The 20546-nt window shown below is 38.6% G+C and overlaps 2 protein-coding genes across 2 annotated transcripts in view; one reads left to right on the top strand and one right to left on the bottom strand.

Annotated features, from left to right (window-relative positions):
• Positions 1 to 1189: 1189 nt before the first annotated feature.
• LOC101855775 (Golgi phosphoprotein 3) lies at positions 1190 to 14220 on the bottom strand. Its single transcript, XM_005093597.3, has 3 exons — positions 13883 to 14220; positions 8741 to 8987; positions 1190 to 5350 (listed from the first exon to the last, which is right to left on the bottom strand). Exons 1-3 carry the CDS (start codon positions 14072 to 14074, stop codon positions 4926 to 4928), a joined length of 864 nt encoding a protein of 287 aa, XP_005093654.1. The 5' UTR covers positions 14075 to 14220; the 3' UTR covers positions 1190 to 4925.
• Positions 14221 to 14406: 186 nt separating this feature from the next.
• Positions 14407 to 20546, top strand: part of LOC101856008 (cilia- and flagella-associated protein 161) — a 14807-nt gene continuing 8667 nt past the window's right edge. Inside the window, exons 1-3 of the mRNA XM_005093598.3 lie at positions 14407 to 14604; positions 18587 to 18676; positions 20138 to 20204. Coding sequence (XP_005093655.1) covers positions 14530 to 14604; positions 18587 to 18676; positions 20138 to 20204 — 232 coding nt within the window. The 5' untranslated portion in view covers positions 14407 to 14529. The remainder of the gene's footprint in view (positions 14605 to 18586; positions 18677 to 20137; positions 20205 to 20546) is intronic.

Consider the following 20546-nt stretch of genomic DNA (forward strand, 5'->3'; position numbering starts at 1 on the left):
AGAGAGAGAGAGAGAGAGAGAGAGAGAGACAGAGAGAGAGACAGAAAGAGAGAGAGAAAAAGAGAGAGAGCATAGAGAAAGACAAAGCAGACAGACAGAAAAGAGAAAAGACAAAAAGCTGAAGGAACGAAAACTAAAAAAACCTCAAAACAATCACCTTACTCAACTGTAGCACAAACATGTAAAAACTGAAGCATAGAACCCGATTTAAAAAAGGGGGGCAAATGAGAAGTAGCAAAACACTTGCCTCGTGAAAAAAAAAAATTTCCAATTAACGTGGTCAGATTTCACCATAGGAAACAAGAGTTTCCAAAGCCACACAGAATCACAAATCAAAAACTTGAAGACATCTATACGATATGAGAATTTTTTTTTAAAAAGGGTAATAAATCCAACATTGATACCCATAAAAACGAGGCCAGCAGAAATACATACAAATGACAGCATGATCAGTATTTCATGACAAAAGACAATAGATGAGCACGAGGGTCAATGCACCAAGAAGTACTTGCACCAGATTCTTTTCATTTGGAACTGTCCCTTTTCTGTGCCGAGATACCGTAGTCGTCCTAAAGTGCAGGCTACTTTTACACATTTTCATACTTTTTACACTACAAAACAGTTTTGGAAGGATCTGGCTTACACACACATTTCAAAGCAATGCCTAGCATCATTTGCTAAAAAGCTATCACACCATTGTCCAAATTTCAAACTTGTTAGACTTTTTAAAGCAAGGAGAGGGCGATGGATTAAACGTGTTAAAAAAAAAAGGGAGCTTGGCAGGGGGGGTTTACTTACTCAGCTCTGGCCAGGAGTATCACAATCATAACATCAAGATTCCGGATCCATTGCACACAACGGGACAACTGAATGAGCAAACACATGAAACTAAAATATGTACACCACAGAGTGTGTAAGAGTATATACAAGCTAATTGTTTGGACCTTGAAAGCTTACACTAGACACTTCAGCATTTTACTTCATCATAGATCCAAAGCACATACTGTAAGGTGCATATAAAGAAAACGAATGTTTGGAAAAAAAAAGAAAACTTTAATCACAATCTTTTTTGACAATCACACGTTTAAAATAAGGTGCGGTCATGAATTTATGCATGCTGAAAACAATGTTTTCCTTGAGAGAGAGAGAGAGAGAGAGAGAGAGAGAGAGAGAGAGAGAGAGAGAGAGAGAGAGAGAGAGAGAGAGAGAGAGAGAGAGAGAGAGAGAGAGAGAGAGAGAGATTTACCTGTCAAGTCAGTGGGTGCAAACTCAAACCTTTCCCAAAGCCGTCAGCTTTCCGCTCATCTTGCAAAAACCTGTGAGTAATAAGCGGCTCACCATGAAAACTCAGGTGTACCTTCACACATCTGACACCTCATACATCACATCAGGCTAACTTCTTAGATAACTTAAAGTGAGCAGATATAAGCAGATTATCTCAAATGAAGTGCCTATTACCAGCACAAATTAATAATGTTATATCCCCACTATCTCCCATATGTCACCTAAATCATTATTTTTATTTAGCAGAGGGTTTTACGGCGCTCGCAACTGCACAAGGCCAACTTAAATCAGTTTGAACTCATCAATTGAAGTTTTGAAAAAAAAAGAGACAAAGAAAGAAAATTATCTAACTAACACAGGAACTCCGAAGATGAGACAGTTCAAGAGAAATTTGTTGGAATGATTCAGTACATGTTTTCCAGATATTAGGCCAGAATCATTTTTTTAGCCCCCCCCCCCCAAAAAAAAACCAAAACAACAACCCTGCAGTAACAAAAGAAAATATAAAGCTGAATAAAATGCTTAACCACAAGCTGACATGGTTGTGAAACTAAAACGAGAAATTGGGCTACGGAGAAAAAGATATGATGACAGTCAACAAAAGTATGACCTGTAACAGTAATGAATGACATCCGTCACATAAATCTAGTGGAGCATCAAAACCAAGTAACACTGCCTCGTATGAGTTACGACCACCTGTCATTGTCTTCACTCTTATCAGCAACAAAATCAAATTAACTGAAAACAAAACAAAAATCAATACCACTCTCAATGAGCAAGATCAGAGCACAAAGAGAGGCTGTAGGACAATTAACTTAACCGTTCACAAAACAGGATTATATATTACAAGCACAAATACACGCAGAGACAGAAGACATGCCACTTCTCACAACTCCTTTCACAGTACCGCAAGCAAGATGCTGAAGAAACAAGCAAAGTTGCTTGGATGGGAGAACAAAACTCTGCCATTTCAACAGAGCAAGGCACACAACTAGCAAATGAAATGGCACCCCAACACAAAATCTGTCTTTCAGTTTTCTCTCCACATACATCATCAATACTCTTCATATACAGACGTGACACATAATCATGAACGCAGATAAAAATGTCTTCATAATGAGTTGTCTGCCATCAACAGCATATATTATTTATGTACAATAAATGTCATTTCCCAATGATCTGTGGCAGAGAATCACAATGGGCTTCATCATGCGTCATGAGCAGTCATCAAGGCCAGATTCCCTCCTAACATCACTCCGTGAGCTGTCCATGAAAACAAACACACATCTCATATTTCTGGCACGAGGTGATGACAGACATCATAGCAAATCATAACCTTCCCTGGTTCACACCCAAAGACAAACTCATAATTTGCCATATAATGCAGCATCAGTCATTCAAATGCAAGAAAATGTTCTGACCATCAAGGACAAGTAAATTTCCCCACAATATAAATATATTATTATTCATTTAGAACGTGTGCATGCACTCAAAAGAAAACATTGAAAATTTGCTCATGTACGAGTTGAAACTAATCTTTTTCAAAAGGTAATTATGTTCCCCACAGAAGATGATGTATACTAAGTTAACATCTACTCCACAATATAATCAATGACTTGATTATAAAAAGAATAAAAACTGTGCGTCCAACCATTAGCTTCATGTCCAATAATTAGGACAGTAATGAGAACCTAACTAAAACAATAAAATATCAGCTGCAGCATAGTTTGCAAAAATTGATGAAGTCATAGCCTTTCGCAGCAGACTTATTAGTTACCTTGGCACACACGAAAAAAAATAGCTTTTAATTGTAAGGACTTGTTCTTTCTTTTCATAGAGAAAACCCCCCCACAAACAATTGGTATAGAACTAATGGGTAAAGTCAAATCACTAGTCCAGAAACATAAGAGAGACTGGCCTATACAGTGGACATATTAAGCCAGATAAAAGGCTGCAATAAACCTTAGAAGTGAAATTTCAGAACAAAAACCCAAAAGTAGTGTACTTCATTTCATAGCTTTAAATACCCATGAGTTGCATTCGTTACTTCAAAGAAAAGCAAAAAATGTAGATATCTATAATTTTTGCTGATGTAAGAAAAGAATCATTTTTTAAAAGCATTGTAAGTCATTCAGGACAGGTATGTCCACATCTTCTCAGAGATGTCATGAAGAACAAGAAAAAGGAACTCATATTTGCAGACTCCTGTATCCATCTGCAGCATAAGAAAGTAAGGGAAGGGAAAAAGCACACAATTACTATCAGCCTAAAGCTCAAAATAAAAAAAACAACAACCAAAAAACCCCCAAAACAACTAATCTATTATGAAACTTTAAGCAGCCAATCCATAAAAGTGATACTTCATACTCACAACTTACAATCAAAACAGATTTAGCCATGATCAATCAAGTAAAGATTGCCAATATCATACTTCATGAAATATTAATAAGACAAGTCAAAGTTTATAGTAATAACCAAAAAAGTATATTTAAATTCAGATACAAAATAGATCACCCTCTTGCAAGAACCCCTTTTTAAAAAAGTGAAAGTAGCTTGCACAAGGAAACAGGCCCTTACTATAAGGACTGGAACATGTGTCACATCAGTATCCCAAAAACTGACAGAGAGAGAACTTTTTTTCAGACAAACATCTTTAAAAAATTATGTCAAAGTGCAAATCTTGCTTGACACACGGAATCTAGATATAGGACCAGTGACGTACGGCGACATTTTCTCAAATTCTCTTCCTCACCATGCACAATATAGGTGAGGTGAGAAAGACCTGGTGAGCACTACTTGAACTTTGCTATTTTTCTTCTTTTGGCAAACACAGCAAACCAACGAACTGACATTTAGTCTAAAAAGCACAAATTAGCTATGCCAGACTAACATCTGACAGTTTCTAACCTTTAATTTGAGGACAAGTCAGCAAAACTGAACTGTGGTTTCACCTTTAAATGCTTGAAGGAGAGAGATTTATAAATAGAGTCACTTGAGCTTAGGAGATTTACTTGGTACATTGGTATAGCAAACAAAAATTTCCGGAAAAGAATGGATCTTCATGCATAGGATACACGATTATTTGTGATTCTTTTTAAATTATGAGTAACCTCGAATAAGCGTTTTCGTATGAATGAAGAGAAACAACCTTTGGGTTATAAAATGCTGGCCATCAGCAATGTACCAAAAGGGTCAATGGTACAAAACTCACTGAAAGGGAAAATTTGTGGTCACTTAGGAAGGTCATGAGAGCAAAAAACGTCCTATTTTACCCCCTTCATTCTTTGACATTATTTTTTCCATTCAATCTCATTTACTCTACATGCACTCACACTGCACAGGTTCTAACATTCAAGGGAACTTCAACACGATAACACAGATGGACAGTGTAATCTACAATTTACATCAGCACACTCACTTACTGAACTCACATCTCTATTTGATAGTGTTTCTGCGATTCAAGCACTTAACAACTCACAATGTCAACTGGTCCCTGGGTTTAAGTTATAAGGCAGCCCCACTAAACTACTGATAAAAAGTTCCTGTCAAATGATCTGTCCTAGACAAGTGAAGAGCAACTGTAATTCCTCATGCAAAGCATCTCCATGACAAAAGTCAAAGGCTGTAAAAATTAGCAGATATCACTTGCTCATGAAACTGATGACAGCCCACATCAGCTCATTTGTTCCTTCTTTCATGCTCTCTGTGTCAAAGTCCAGATCCAACAACTCTCGCACACGTTTCATGGCCACTTCATAGTCATCATCTGACAATGGAGCGAATGCATTCTCAAGAACATCAGAGGAATGAGCCAGATAGAGCAGAGACAGCATGCGCCTGTCCATGCGATGTGCATCATTGGTCCAGCGGGTTAGCACAGAGTCCTGTACCCGCTTGATAAGTCGCTGCTTCACTACATTGTCGGTCAGAGGGTGGGTGGTCATATCGAACAGAAGAAAGTTTTGTTTCTCTGTGGTGCAAACACCCTTCTCAACCAGGTTCTTAGCCAGGCGTTCTCGCACATTGCGTAGCTGGTACCGAAGTTTGAGGGGGTTCCACGTCTCACCTAAGACAAAAAAGGGAGAAGAAAACACTTTAGGCAAAAAGAAAAAAAAAGAAAAAGAGGAACCAAAGAATAAGCTTGAAAGGGATCATTGAGAAAATAGTAATTGTAACAATTGATGCAATAGGCAATATCCGTGTACCAAGATCAGAACTAATTTAACATGCAAAGCAGCAAAATGTTCGCGTTAAAACATTCTTACACCTACAGACAAAAATTTTTCTCAAAAGTAATCTCAGAATCAGAAGAAGGCAGGACTATAAAAGACAGGAGAAACTAACCTCAAGGAGAGAAAGCGACCATTCTTATAGCTTAACTCACTTCACCCTGGCCAGTATGGGATCGCTGTGGTCACTCCACACTGGCAATTTTTCCCCTTTTCAAAACCTTTAAAAGAAAGTTAATTATAGTAAACTACTAGCTCAACCCCCAGTGACAACGTGCCAGGTCAGGATGAACAACATACTAGACTTCGGGAGCAGTTCATCTCAGTAAATGCATAATATTAACTCGGTTCTGGGCTATTTTAGAAAAGTCTGAGCTTTTTAGAGGCTTTCAAAATTTTACAAAAACTCCACCCTCTCACACTACACACCAAATTTACACCACAAAAACATCCAATACAGTACAATAACATGCAAAATAAAGGACAAAGAAATCTTTTGTGGCGTTTGTATTACAATCTTTCAAAAATGGGCACAATTTTACCATGTGCAGAATTTTTCTTAAGAGGTACTTGTCCAAACTGAGGAGGAGTAAATTTACAGAAAAAGGCTTCACTTTGAGAGTAATTGAAAACAAAATCAAATAAGTACATCCTTCTTGTTTTCTACAGCAAAAAATGTTTTATTTCAGAGTGAAAACAAAAAAAATTGTCATTATTATCGTAAAAAATCTCAAAACCAACAGATTTGTTTCGACATCATAATGAACGCCGACTCCATTACAGCAGTGAGAGAAGAAAAACACTGCGGATCGGTCGATCATCTGCTACACAAAAACTGCTACTCGGATAGAAGATCCGAAATGAAATTTTTATCAGAAGAGAGTAAATGATACCTGATGTGTGTTTCCCGCAACTTACACGATGAATTAGAAGAGCTGTCATGTTTAAAATACTGATGACGCAAGGGGTGCGGGAAAAGACTCAAGTGAGTCAATATGTGTCACCATGTGTTGGAATCTGGCCCTCATCAATTTTGGGGCATGTGGAATTATTGGTATCAACTTAAAGCTTGTTCATTTGTCATGTTATCTGAGAAAAATCGACATTTTTCAGTGAAACCCATCCAGAATGAGAAATGTGTTCTTAATTGGACAAAGGTGGTGTTAAGCCCCCCCCCCCCCCCCCCCTAAAATTCCATAAAAATTGCCAAACTGGCAGAAAAATGACAATTTCTTCAATTTCATTATTTTGACCAGCGACTCACATGCAGTTTTTTATTTTCGTGTATTCATTTTTTAAATTACTGGGCTTTCAAGGAATTATGTCATTAAAACGTGTTGTCAAAGAGGTAACATCTGGCTCATATAATGGTACACCTTCCCTCTTGACAATACTTTTTTTCCTCTTCTTCTTTTTCTATGACATTCAAATGGTGAATCAGGTGAAGCCCAAATAGTGTTGTTCTGACAGAAAAAATTTTTCATGAGCGAATTAACGAGCCTGTGAGCCAGCAATGCTAATCTTGGCTGGCTTGTTAATGACGCAACAATACATAACCTGTAAGCTCATTTCTTGATTTGGTAATTCAGTATGCCATATCTACGCCCATCGAGTGTTTACTCCAATACGACAATGCATCCAGCCCACTCCTTGTCTACGAATTGCAATCCCATGAGCTTCGGCCTGAAGTGGATGGAATCATTTAACCCACTGCTTGTAGAGCAGTCAGCTCATTTTTCGAGCACACCCTTTGCACTCCAGGATAATGAATCAGTCTCAAGTGCTCGCTACACCACTAATGTAAAGCGGGTTCTGTTTGTTGAAACTTGGCTGGGAGTAGTTCCATCTCCTTCTCATAGCAGACTTCGTGAGGGTTTTTGACTTGACAGGTTCATGCCATACACAATCCGAGTCATTTTGGTTCCTACCTTCGCTAATACATCTTCAATGTCATTTCCTCACATAATATAACAGTGACCTGGTATCATGAGAACTGAGATCACAATCTCAGCTATGTAGTTAAATCGTTGGGATCTTGTAGGTATGAAATGACTCTCTGATGATCCTTCTGACCATTCAATGTAGATTCCCCCCAAAGTCATCTTTGACAGCATCAGTTGCTGAGACACCTGTGTACACTCGGTCGCACTTGTGCCTGGGTAGTTTTTACCCTGGCGGTCAGGAGTAGTCATCTTCAAAGACTGTGGAGAGACTTTCTGCTTTCCATCAGAGTTCTTGTAGTTTCTTGGTCTGGAGAGGGTGAGCTTGGCACGTGTGTAATGGGACTGGGGATTCTTCCAATTTGATCTCCATTTCAGAGCTGGAGTGGAGACATTTGTGTAGGCTTGCTTGTCTTAATGGCTTGCTCAAGCTTTTTGAACCGCTTCATGGGATAGTCAGCATTCTTAAAATTTTTTCAAGCTGAATAATGGTCTTCAGGTCACACCCGAAGCTGCTGTCAGGCATTGTTCCCCATACTGAAATAACATTCAAGGACTAAAAGAACTGTGTCCAACATGTGCACTTTGAAAGATGGCTGGATTCACTTCCTTGTTGGAACGCAAGTTGGCACGGGTTAAAGGCCACACCTCTTAATGTGTGGGATATGGTTTATGTTGGGCGTTTCTATCAAATGCAGGTTGACCTTGCTTGGCTTAAGTGAAAAGACTCTATTTTTAAAATGATTTTTTTAAACCCCACTATCTATCAATTTCAGAAAACATGTCCAGAGACAAAAAAATGACACAAAAAGTTAGTTTAACACCAAAAAATATGGGTACGAAATCTAAATATCAACTTAATTGTTATTATACGGACTTAATCTTTAAATACAGTATTTAATAACAAAAGGCCAAGTGAAAAGGATTTTGTCCCTCAAATTTTGGTTCACCAAAGAAGGCAGTTTTACATCAAACTGCCTCCTTCCTTATTTCAAATATGTTCTTCATTTCCTTTTGGAAAAATGATACATCTAAAGCTTATATAAAAATTATATCCCCTAAAATATAAAATTATATCCCCTAAAATATAAAAAAAAATAATTTTCCATATCTAATCCCGATTATGTTCAGGACCAGGGCAGAGCCAATATTCTGAGTTCATGTTCAGGACCATGGCTCATTGAGTTTAAGTTAATAAGAAAAAGAAAAAATTTGTTTTTCATTCAATGATCAAGAATTAAAGAGAAACACTGTGACAAAGTACGGAGCACCTTTGCCACAACTTACCACTAAGATATTCAATCCACGACTGTACTGTCTCCGGTGGTTGCGTTTCCTTGATGTGTCGAAGAGCTTCATCAAGCAAAACATCTCCTGTGGGCTGATCATTTTTGCATATGACTTTTCTGTTTGCAAGACTTCGCCTCCTCATACCGGCTTTCTCCAGTTCAACTCTACCTCTCAGAGACAGCTCTATAAGGATGCATCCCCGCAAGCCAGACGATATGCAGTCATTCCAAAATGATGTGTAACCCTGAGAAAAAAAAGTACTTGGTTACTAGTACGATTCTTAACAAGACTTTTACTTTTACCAATGTACTTTATTAGTAGCAATAATACAGCTTCGCAGAACAAGGCAATTGCACTACATAAAACTTAATGCCATAAGGTATTCTAACAAAAGTAATTCCCCCAATGAAGTTTTATTCCACCTGGGTTTTTTTTCAATACTTATCCATTATCTCAAAAGCCATTTCCTACTTTAAGAAAGCATTTCATTTTGATGGTACAATTTCTTCACATGGTACAGGCAAGAATATTTATATGATGAATGAGGAAAACAAGAAACTACGCGTCTTGTCAGTAATAATCTAAACTCCTAAGAGAGTTAAGCCAGTGGTCTATTTTCTTTTAACTTAGCCGAGCTTGCCATTGGGAAAATACGGTGGGAGAAACGAAGTGCAAACCTAGCTGGTCTCAACCGAAGTGCATACTGGAGGCCCATTTTTACCAGCCTGTTTTGGCTGATGTTGAACACATCAGTGTACTTTCTTTTCCGCCGGATCGAACAAAAGAGGATTAAAACAGCAATGGGCAAGGAAAGCTAAAATTTCAATAGGCTATTGACACAAGCTTCAATCTAGCAAAAAAGTACAAATTTGTGAACTTGGTCTTTTAAATTGCTCTCACACTTCCAACTGGCATTTCTTTTATAAGTAGCATGCAGTAAACTGTAGGGCAGCCAGCAGGGTTGGGTTGATTTAAATCAGTTGATTTTTTTAATTTAAATCAACTTCATTTTAAAAATAAAAATCAGTGATTTAAATCACTTTTTAAAATATTTATTTTTATTCAGTTTTTACACATTTCAACATTTAGAATTCCTTTCCTTGGTTTCATAAAACAGATATAAGGTTTAGTAGACTAATATATTCATGCTTAAAAGTCTGCTCCCCCCCCCCCCCCCCTTTCACTGTAAAATAATACAGATTCAAATTACTTTTTTTTCCATAATTGAAATCAGAGCTGGGTTGATTTAAATCATTTGATTTTTAAAATTTTAATCAACTTGATTTTTTAAATAAAAATCAGTGATTTAAATCACTTTTCAAAAAAATGTATTCAGTTTTTACATATATTTAAACATTCAGAATTCCTTTCCTTGGTTTTATTAAACAATATAAGGTTTAGTAGACTAATATAATCATGCTTAAAATTCTGCTTCCCCCCTGTCACTAAAATAATACAGTTCTCAATTTACTTTTTTTTCATAATTGAAAACCAGGGTTGGGTTGATTTAAATCAGGTCGATTTATATCAGTTGATTTTTTCAAATTTAAATCACCTTGATTTTAAAAATAAAACTCAGTGATTTAAAGAAATCACTTTTTAAAAAAGTATTGTTTTTACATCTTTAAACATTCAGAATTCCTTTCCTTGGTTTTATAAAACAGGTGATATAAGGTTTAGTAGACTAAAATAATCATGCTTAAAAGTCTGCTTTCCCCCGTCACTGTAAGTAGTTGTAGATCTATTCAATTTACTCTTTTTCATAATTGAAATTAGCATTTTCTTTTTCTTTTAAGACAAACACAAGCGCGCGCGCACACACACACACTGTTATAAAAATGAAAAGTTTATCTACCCATAATTACCCCCCCCCCCCCTCCCCTTCCTTTTAGACTGACATTATCTTCATTTTTTGTCTGTAGCCATAATTCACTGATATAGATCTAGCAGATTAAGGGTTTCTAAAATTGCAGTTGCTTAAATTAATCATTAGTTAAAATAAAGATAATGCATTTTGCACTAAAAGAACTTACTTTTAGCCACCAAAAGTCCCAAACTGTGTCGACATTTTTTTTTAATCCAAAAAATCCGATTTAAATTTTAAAAATCTTGATTTAAATTTTAAAAATCGATTTTTTAACTTTTGATTTAAAAAATAAATAAAATCACCAACCCTGGCAGCCAGTACAAAACAAAGAGATCGACACCCTTTGACAAAAGTTGAGAACATACAAGGCTTACAGCCTACATTTCTCAAAAAATACTTCTAACAAAAAAAAAAGGCCAAGATCAAAATGAAGGATGTGTAGAACTCCATAGGAAAAGCCTGAAGCAGTGTAGAAGACGACCTATACTTGAAGGGCTGATCGTATCTTTGTAGGCTGGGAAAGAACAGAAATTGTCAAACTGCTAGGTATCTAACCCAAAAATAGCAGATTTCTGCTGAAAATTGACTCACTCTATGCAAAAAGTGTAAAGCAGAGATGTAAATACAGAAGTCAACATCAACAACGGAAAGTCTGATAATTTCTGCCTACTCGAGTTCTATTCTAGGTCTTGACTTTAGAGCTAAATGACTGAACTGAATGAATGGACAGTCACCTAATCAGGCATGAATACCTCACTTTTCAGAATCGACAACGGGAGGAATTCCGTAATGAGCGACCACAATGAAACAGAGAGGAGTTAGGGTTCGGTGTAAGGTCTCTTCTTTATATTGTGTTTGTGGCTGAGTTGGTCGCTCTTTACGAAAGTCCTGCCTCGACAAAATGCATCTAAATTCTAGATCTAGATTCTATCATGCATGTACAGTGGAATCCTGTTATAAAGATGGGAGGGGGGACTGGAGCAAAATGTCTGTTTATAGCAGGAAACTCATTATAGGGATCCAGTATTATAAATTCAAAGGAAATATTGAAGTAGGCCTAATCTTTGAGTTGGGTATTGTTTATTTCTTTTTGTTATCTCCCCTGATGATGATTTTGTTCAACATGACCTCTTCGTCTTATTTGATTAAAAAATCGAATCAGATTTCTTTCTCAGTGCCAGACTCTAGGGATGTTGACAGCTCGGTGTTGGCGATCAGAAAGAAAGTTCTCTAGGCTGACTCACCCTCTGTGTTGTCCCCCGCCCCACCCTGTGGTGCGTTCCCTCTGCTTGCACCGATCACACATGATATTCGCTCCAACAATCACAGCATTGTGACTGATTGCACTATATAGCAGTAGGCTAGTTTATTTACAAAGATAAAGAAAGAAAAAACGGGGATTTAGAATATGCCTAGTGTGGAACAGACTTCTCGTTATTTCAGGACTCGTTAAAATGGACTCCATTGTGTATAGAAATAGAGCCTCATTACTCTTCAAGTCCTTTAACACTTGAAAAATACAGATAGATCTAGACATTTGGTCTGGACCGGACTATAATTCCCTCTACAGGAGGTCATTTACAAGTCATTTACATCAAAGTAGCGTAGTCTGTTGTAGCCGGTAGCTTCCTAGATCTAGATGATTTTTTAAAGTCATTAACTCTTGTCCTACGTCTGTGCTGAGAAGCGAATTTTATCAGCAACCAATTACGACAGACGTTCCAGGCAGGCCGCCGGGGTCACTCAGTGTGTACTGTGGTTGTGCAGCGCGCGCACCGGGAAACGTGTTTTTCGCCATGAATACCATGTGAGTATGTTAATCGATGATGAAAATAACGCTCAATCTTTCATAGATAGCTTTCTATTTTATAAAATGTTACAAAACACATGAATAACCCCCTTTCACAAGCTGATTATAAGACATTACAAGTAGTTACGCCCATTCGAATAACCTTTCTTGACGCTCTTGTGGCTGGGGGTTCGAAAGGGGATTTATATATAAGTGAATTTCTGAGTGTTCTGTCCTCAAATTGTTTTTTGTACTTTTGCACTATGGTATTCAAAATTATCAAACAGGCTTATATTTTTTATCAGTCTAGATCTAGATTTAGTTTCATTTCATACAAAATCAAGTTCATTTGAAAGATTTTGTATAGAAAAATGGAAGTCTTGTTTCCCGACTATCCTTTCGAGCTAATCATGTCTAAGAGGGTCAATTTGCTCTATAATTTTAGGTAGCGTCAATTGCCACCGAGTGACACGGTGGGAATTGACAAAAATTGACAGCAGTGTCAATTGCCTCCGAGTAAATTGGAGCTCTTTTCCGTTGGTGAGCAGATCTAGCCTCTTGTGCTCGAGTGCTTGGTGGTGTTGTGCGCTCGCCTCTCTGTCCCTCTGTGTGTGTGTGTGTTTTTCCTGACCCCCGTCCTCCGGATTTATGTTCCCTGATATAAATTGAATTTCTGCTTGAGTTTGTGTGCGTTTGTGACCTTCTACTTCTAGAATTGCCTGTGTTGGTTCTACACCGAAGTGTAGGCTAAGGCTAGCCTAGATCTAGAATCTAGGCCTCCGTCTCATTGAAAACACGCCAAGTTGGTACCATAGCTCTAGACTAGATGCTCGCCTAATGAAATTAGTAGGGAACAAGTTGACCCATTAGACACACATTATGAATAGAAAGCTAAAGATAGTGTTGTTTTCAGACTTGACACCGCTTCACTCGAGAGGCAATTGATGCTGGTGCTGTCAATTTTTGTCAAATGCCACCACTTCACTCGGTCACTACCATAAATTTAGTGCACGAACACCTAGAGCCTAGAGCTACCAACTTGGCGTGTTTTGAATGAGACGTATGCCTCGGTTACGAACCAATGCAGGCGGTTCTATAAGAAGGCCATAAACGAACACAAACTCAAGCAGACTGACGCACACACACTTGAGCTGCGTGAATGGGGTTCCGACGTGGGACCCGAATTGAACGAGAGATGATGCTTGGTGCGCATGCGCTGAGCGAGGGGCCAGACAGGCGCGGGACCAGAACACAGGCAAGGTGCCTAAATACGCTTATCGGGCGACATAAATCCAGCCCTCGCAGGACGAGGGTTAAAAAGTGAGTTGCCTGACTGGGGTTGGGGAAGATCAACTAAAAAGAAACAAAATTTTGTTCTCAAGGCCCAAGCTCTGATTATCAACCTTCTCCTCCTCCCTCTTTCTTTTTGCTTAAAGTGGCTATCCCCATTCACTTCAGATAGCGAGCACTCAGCGGTAATCACCTCTCTGTCTTTCAGTCCAAGCAGCAAAACTTCTTCCATCAGAGTGAGCCTCGTTTCTTTGGAGTCAAGATCCTCCTCGGGTTCTCCATTCAGTTTCTCTTCCTTTTCATCTGCCGCCCCTTCAGCATTGTTCGAAACGGCAGTAGTACGTCGCTGGATCAGCCCACCTGAACGTGGATATGCACCTGACATAGCGGACAATAAGTATGGTCTCTGTAACAGTTGAAACAGTGTCTTCAAGGTAACACCACCAGTAGTTTCGATGTAAATATTAGGGTGATCCCTCTCGGAACACCCAAGATGGCGGCCTAATATTTATACGTCAAATGAAACGAGAGTGTACGAGACAGTATTCCCGCAGCCAAGACCATAATATTGACCTGAAAGCGTTAAATCTTTTCTTCGTTTAAAGAATTAGAATATGCAATTTTTGAAAGTTAAGAAGGATAAAAGAACCATGTGAGATACTAACATTCAGAAATATTTTTTATAAATTTATTCAGCCCCTGTTTAAATTACGTTGTCAAGGAAAACAACCTAGTCCTGTACATAGAATTTCCGGTCGCTAGTATCTGATGTTTCAACTGCCCCATCTCCTCAACAGTTGAAGAACGCGGAAATTCTGTCCGACCATAGATCTAGTTACAATGGCAGCTCACGTTCGGACTTATAATCCATCAGTTCGTGTAGGCAATTGGAATGAAGACATCCAGCTGGAAGAGGTAAATATATAGCATTATTATTGAAAACCCTTCAAGCCCAAGCATCCCGTGTTCAAGAACAAACGCACCTGGATTGCTCAGAGAGAAATAGCGATTACAGCTTAGCTCATGGAACACCTTCATTAATGCCATGTTCTCACCAAATGCAGACTTTGACAGACGCAGTTAAACTGAAGTAGAAAAGAATACTTTTCATCTCTGTTTATCACTGTAAAAACTGACCTGTTATTAGTGTTATAAGAAGCATTTTCACACCTCGAACCAAATGTAAAATATAGATGTATGCTGTGTCGAAGTTTTGCCTCTCAAAAAATAATATTTTGATACATGAGACGCAATGTCCAAAGTCACCCCTTTTCGGCCGAAGTTTTTCTCACATTTGTCCGATGTCTCCCACAGAGTGGGGTGATTTCAGACATCTTAAACTTAAGGTATCTCAGATGTGATACCTACTTACTTTGTTGGAGAATAGGCATCATTGCAGGCGGCATAATGTCATAGTTGCTCCTCCCTCATCTCCAGCATCTATGAAAGGGTCTGGTTGTTGATCATGCCAGTTATCAGCTGGTTGGATAATCTTCTGGTTTTCCCTCGCAGGTTGTGTATGATGAGGTGCCTTCATATTCTCTATGGTCATTGAACTGTGCTGTCAATGCAGCCATGACTGTTGGTGGATCTATTGCATGGTGTTGCCAATCTCAGTCTGGCCCGCTAGCTTATCAGCACATTCATTGCCTTGAACTCAAGCATGACCATGGCTAAAGATCCGTACAATCCTTGTGAGTCTGCTGCTTTACGTATTACCTTTCGCCAGTCTGCATACATCATGTGTTTCTTCTCTTTTTTGAGGGTACTCATCACGTCGATGACGAGGATGGCAGACTAATACTCTGTCATCTTAATCCAGTTAAGGGCTTCTGTAATGGCTTTCATCTCCATGCACATGTTGGACGTGGTTATACTTATGGCACCTGACGACAGCTTTCTCCATATGACCCCTTTTACACAGGGGCTGAAAACCCATCCATATTTGACTCCTCGCTGTACTGATCCGTCTGTGAAGATGACTACATCACCCTGTTCACTGTTCTCCTCTATCAGCCTCTCTGCTTCGGCTTTGGTTACTCCCTCTGGCCACTCACGACATTCTCTACCTTAGGTTGCTACCACTCCAGTATACTGCCCAAGTGTGTCAGTGACGCTGACCCATGCGCTGCCCCTTCGGATGTCTTGTACTTCACAGCATTTAGTCAAAGTTGTCGCTGCCTCATTCATCCATTCTATCCCTCTAAGCAGACATCTGCGTACAGTTCTTCCCACTTTGTCATGCAGTGGATGCTGACCATCGGTGCTGACTCTCAAATACACTTTCACCTGAGCAATCTTGTGACATTCTACCATGGCTGGGAGGTCCAGGAAATTACGCATAGTCTCACAGGATGTGTCTCGTGTACACCCAAGAACAGTCCACAAACCTTCATTCTGAATTCTTTCACTGCATTTCAGCTGTGACGTTGACATGGTGAAGAGACCAAGGCCATAGTCTATCATAGACGGCACAAGAGTCTGGTATAGTATGGCTAAAATTCTCTGTGGCATTCTGCTACACGCCATGCTCTTGTGATAATCCTGATTATCAATCTTGTGACATTCTACCATGGCTGGGAGGTCCAGGAAATTACGCATAGTCTCACAGGATGTGTCTCGTGTACACCCAAGAACAGTCCACAAACCTTCATTCTGAATTCTTTCACTGCATTTCAGCTGTGACGTTGACATGGTGAAGAGACCAAGGCCATAGTCTATCATAGACGGCACAAGAGTCTGGTATAGTATGGCTAAAATTCTCTGTGGCATTCTGCTACACGCCATGCTCTTGTGATAATCCTGATTATGTGATCTTTATCTGGGAGTGATCTGTCAATGGTGATAACTAGTTACCTCAGTGAGTGCTCACGCTTCAGGACCCTGTCATTGATGGTGACTGTGGGCATCTGTTCTTTCACTTCGTGATTATTCAGCGAGCACAACAGCACACAGGCTTTGTCTGGGTGGAGTTTGCCATTTTGGTCTACACACCATTGCCCAATTCGATCCAGCTCTTGTTGCACCACGTTAGTTGTTTCTTGCCGGTCCTTACCCTGTCTGTATACAAGGACATCATCCGCAAAGCTCAACACACGCCCTGGGCCTTCCAATTGTCTAGAAGTGATTCTAACTGTGCATATGTTGAATAACATTGGTGAGAGTGATGATCCATGTGACAACCCTGGTGTGATGCTTCTAGTGTCAGATGTCCTGTTTCCCAGTCGCATTGCAACTCTCCTCTTCAGCAATGCCTCACCTATCCATATCACGAGCTGGGGGCTACTCTTCAGGTTGATAATTGTTTTCAAAGGGACATCATTCTCAACCCTATTGTTGGCATTCTCGAGGTCAAGTGCTGCTATCGGAGTCTCCTCGCCTCTTTCAAACCCATCATAAATATTCAAATATGATATGATACTCTTGTAGTAAAACGTGACAATGCACTATGTTGATATCACAAGTGGTGATGCCCAAATAGCTTACAATAATGGTGAAACCTTTTTCTTAGGCTTAAAATGTTCCTAAAGCAAGCAGTGGAGTCAAATATAAAACGTATCTGAAGGCTTCCCGCTCTCCCCTACTGTTTTATTTGTATGTTTTATTGATTTAACTTTTTAAGTGATGAAAATGTAGGCTATTCAAGGCTGACCTCCTTTCACAAATGACAAATGGCTGAAGGGGCTCTCATGGCCTAGAAGTTAAGGTGTTCACCTCTCATTCAAAGGTCCCAGATTCGAATCCAGATAGCGATGGAAAAACTTTCTTTTCTAAAATTGTCTCTTTCACCTCCTTTCCTTCTCTCTAGCAATGTTCTGTCGTCTGCTTCCGTCTCCATTTTCTGCCCCCATCCCTTCACCTCCTTTGCCCCCTCCTCTGGGTTCCTGACTCTTTCTGTCGGCTTTCTACTGCTACTCCTTTGCTCCTTCTTACTTCTGTCTTTCTGCCACTCCCCTGATCTTCTGGTTGGAAAGATCTACCCCTAGCCTTCTCAGACAAGGGCAAAAAGTCTCGGAAGTCGTGTGTGCAAGTTGCGCACGTTAAAAATCCCTTGGTGGTTTGAAATAGATAAGAGTAAGCTCGGCCGCCACGCGAGCAAAATTCAAATTTTCCTACTAACTGAAAAGGTTTGACATGTCCTGCGCGCTCATATGACCATATGAAGTTGCGAGCGCCGTAAAACACTTACCCCACCCCCCCAAAAAAAAATGACTGATGGGTTTTCTGGCGTTCTACCCCTTTGTCTTTAAATGTAGGCCGAATGAATTAATCATGACAATATGTCAAATCATGGGGAAGGACAAGGAAAGATTATTTGTCTTAAACACAAGTCTCCAAGCCCATGATCTTTGACTGATTAAAATTATCAAAATTTACATTATTTTTTTGTTGCTGAAATGTAATTACTCCTCTGTCATTTAAAACATGCAACTCTCAACAGAAATTGTGTCATGAAGTGGTGGATATGATATAAATTTTCTTTGATTCAGACCCAGGAGAGGATTGTAGTGACAATTTTGATGCTCTTTTTTACTGATATTATAAGCAACATTTTATGTCAACCTGACCAATGTACACCCTGGTTGGATTTACATTGAATGCTGATTTTTGTAGAGATGAGACAAAAAGAAATGGCATAAAGATTAATTCAATAGTTTTCCTTTAATTATAATTTTTCTAAGTCGATCAAATTCCATATATATGTATCTATATCTATCTATCTATCTATCTATCTATATATATATATATATATATATATATATATATATATATATATGCAGCCAAAACAATACTGTCTTGTGTGGAAAGGAATTCTCAGACTGTAGCACTCGGCAATGGATGTGTCCTTTGTGTGCACTTATCTGTATTTTAAAAAAAAATATATTTCTCTAATCAGGACACCTTGAAAGATTTCTTGGAAAGGAGGGCTAATGGACAACTTCTCATCCAGCGCTCAAGTGGCATGATGGGGAAGATGAGTAATCCAGTAAGTATCTTAAAATCAATTACATACCAGTGTGGAGGACACTATTTTTAATTTGAGACTAAATTTTCTTGCATTAAAGGCAAAGAATATGGGTAAAAATTTTAAGGCAAAGAATATGGTTAAAATTTGAGGCTCGTCTTAGTAAAAATGTAACTGAGGTCTAGAAGAATGTTTTCACCTGTCTTCCAATCTACAAAGGCTGTTAAAAAATTGAAGTTAAAAGTGGTCATAATTGGTATGGTGGTTCTTGAATGTGTATCAGAGTCTGTTGAAATTGTGAGGGGAAGGTGGTGACTTATTATGAAGGCTTGACTTGATAAAAATTAATTTTGACTTAGTAGAGCATTTGATTACAGGTGATGTGACCTGGATACATCACACTAGTCCAGATACTAAGGGACATATAAACATTCATCATCACTGCCTGATAAAAATTTTAAAATTATTCAGATTAGAAGAAAATGTTGGCTTCTTTGTCTTTGGATGCCAAATGATTTCTGCTTTCCAATATTCTACCACCTGGGTAGACGGTTAATGCTATGAGGTATTGTGAAACACTTAATAAGATGTAGGAAACTGTACACCAAAAGAGGTCTGGACATCTGAGCGAGAGTTTTATACTCAAACACAATGACTCCACTCCATTCATAGTGATTTTGACTAGACAGGATCTGTAGACACCTCTAGAAGGAATTGATTAACCCTCCACATAGTCCTGACCTTTCACCATCAAATTTTCGTCTGTAAAAAGCAAGAATTATAGTTGAAAAGACGTTCATAGAGATTGGCTGCATTCTCTTGACAAGAATGTGTTCAAGGAGGGGATTATATGTTCCTCATTATTTCTTGAAAATATTGTATAGATCTTTAAATGGACTATGTTAAAAAGTTACTAAATGTCTACTCAATTTTGAAGCTTTATATAGAAACATAAACATTCTTCATGATATTTTTTACTGAGACAAATTTTTTTTTTCTTCATTCATCGTCAGTAAATTGGACTTCTTGATGTATGGTTAGTAGCTGACTCTGTGTATTTCATAGTCAATGGTTATTTTTTAAAATCAAAAACCTTATAATGTCAGTAATTTGTTATTGTTATTGTATAGTTTTAATAACCCCTTTCAATACGGTAAGGTTATTTAAGAAGTGGGACCTCCGAATGTATAACCTCTATATCTGATATGACCAAGTGAAATGGGTGGAGTACATTAGAAACTCCTCAAAACAACTCTGGTCCAGAACACCCTGCGAAAAATTCAAACAAAAGCCATCCTCTCCATTGTCCAACATGATATCAACTGAACTAGCGGTGTGTCCTTTAAGTCTGGGACACTGTTATGAAAAGATTAACTCTATGATGTTTAACCTTTTTGGGATCCTTTTGTGAACCTTGCTACTGAAGTTTCCTGATATTTGTTCTCCTTTCAAAAAATCAAATTATTGTTTCTCTTATCTTAGGTTCAGCTCAGCACCTCATCTGATGGGTGTGTCCGTTTTGGTGACACTATTATGGTTGTTAACAAAGGTACGTAATTCTTAACCATTTTTTTGTTCTACTGGGTAGGGATACCTTAACTGCAGGAAGGAAAATGGCAAAATATGCAGTGATACAGGAAACTGCATGTACAGAAGTGGATTAGAAATTATGAGTGTTAAGTTAAGCTGCTGAAATTAAATAGTGCTAATATAAAATGCAGGACGATCTTGGTACCTGGAGCACAAATACAAGCATTTCACATCATGATCTGCTGTTTGTCAATGTTCAAAGACTAATGCTCTCGTACTTTCTTTTGTGCTAGCAAATGGAATCTTTTAAACCTGTTTTCATTTGAATCCAGCATCAGAATTTCCATGAACTTGTTGGTTG

The sequence above is a fragment of the Aplysia californica genome, unplaced genomic scaffold (genome assembly GCF_000002075.1).
Source record: "Aplysia californica isolate F4 #8 unplaced genomic scaffold, AplCal3.0 scaffold00066, whole genome shotgun sequence".
Classification (NCBI taxonomy): domain Eukaryota; kingdom Metazoa; phylum Mollusca; class Gastropoda; order Aplysiida; family Aplysiidae; genus Aplysia; species Aplysia californica.

Excerpts from the sequence above, each read along its gene's own strand:
- LOC101855775 (XM_005093597.3), bottom strand. The coding sequence starts at position 14,074 with ATGTCAGGTGCATATCCACGTTCAGGTGGGCTGATCCAGCGACGTACT. Across the intron at positions 8,988-13,882 it reads TTGGACTGAAAGACAGAGAG|GGTTACACATCATTTTGGAA; the intron begins GTGATTACCGCT and ends TTTTTTTCTCAG. Across the intron at positions 5,351-8,740 it reads GTGGATTGAATATCTTAGTG|GTGAGACGTGGAACCCCCTC; the intron begins GTAAGTTGTGGC and ends TTTTTGTCTTAG.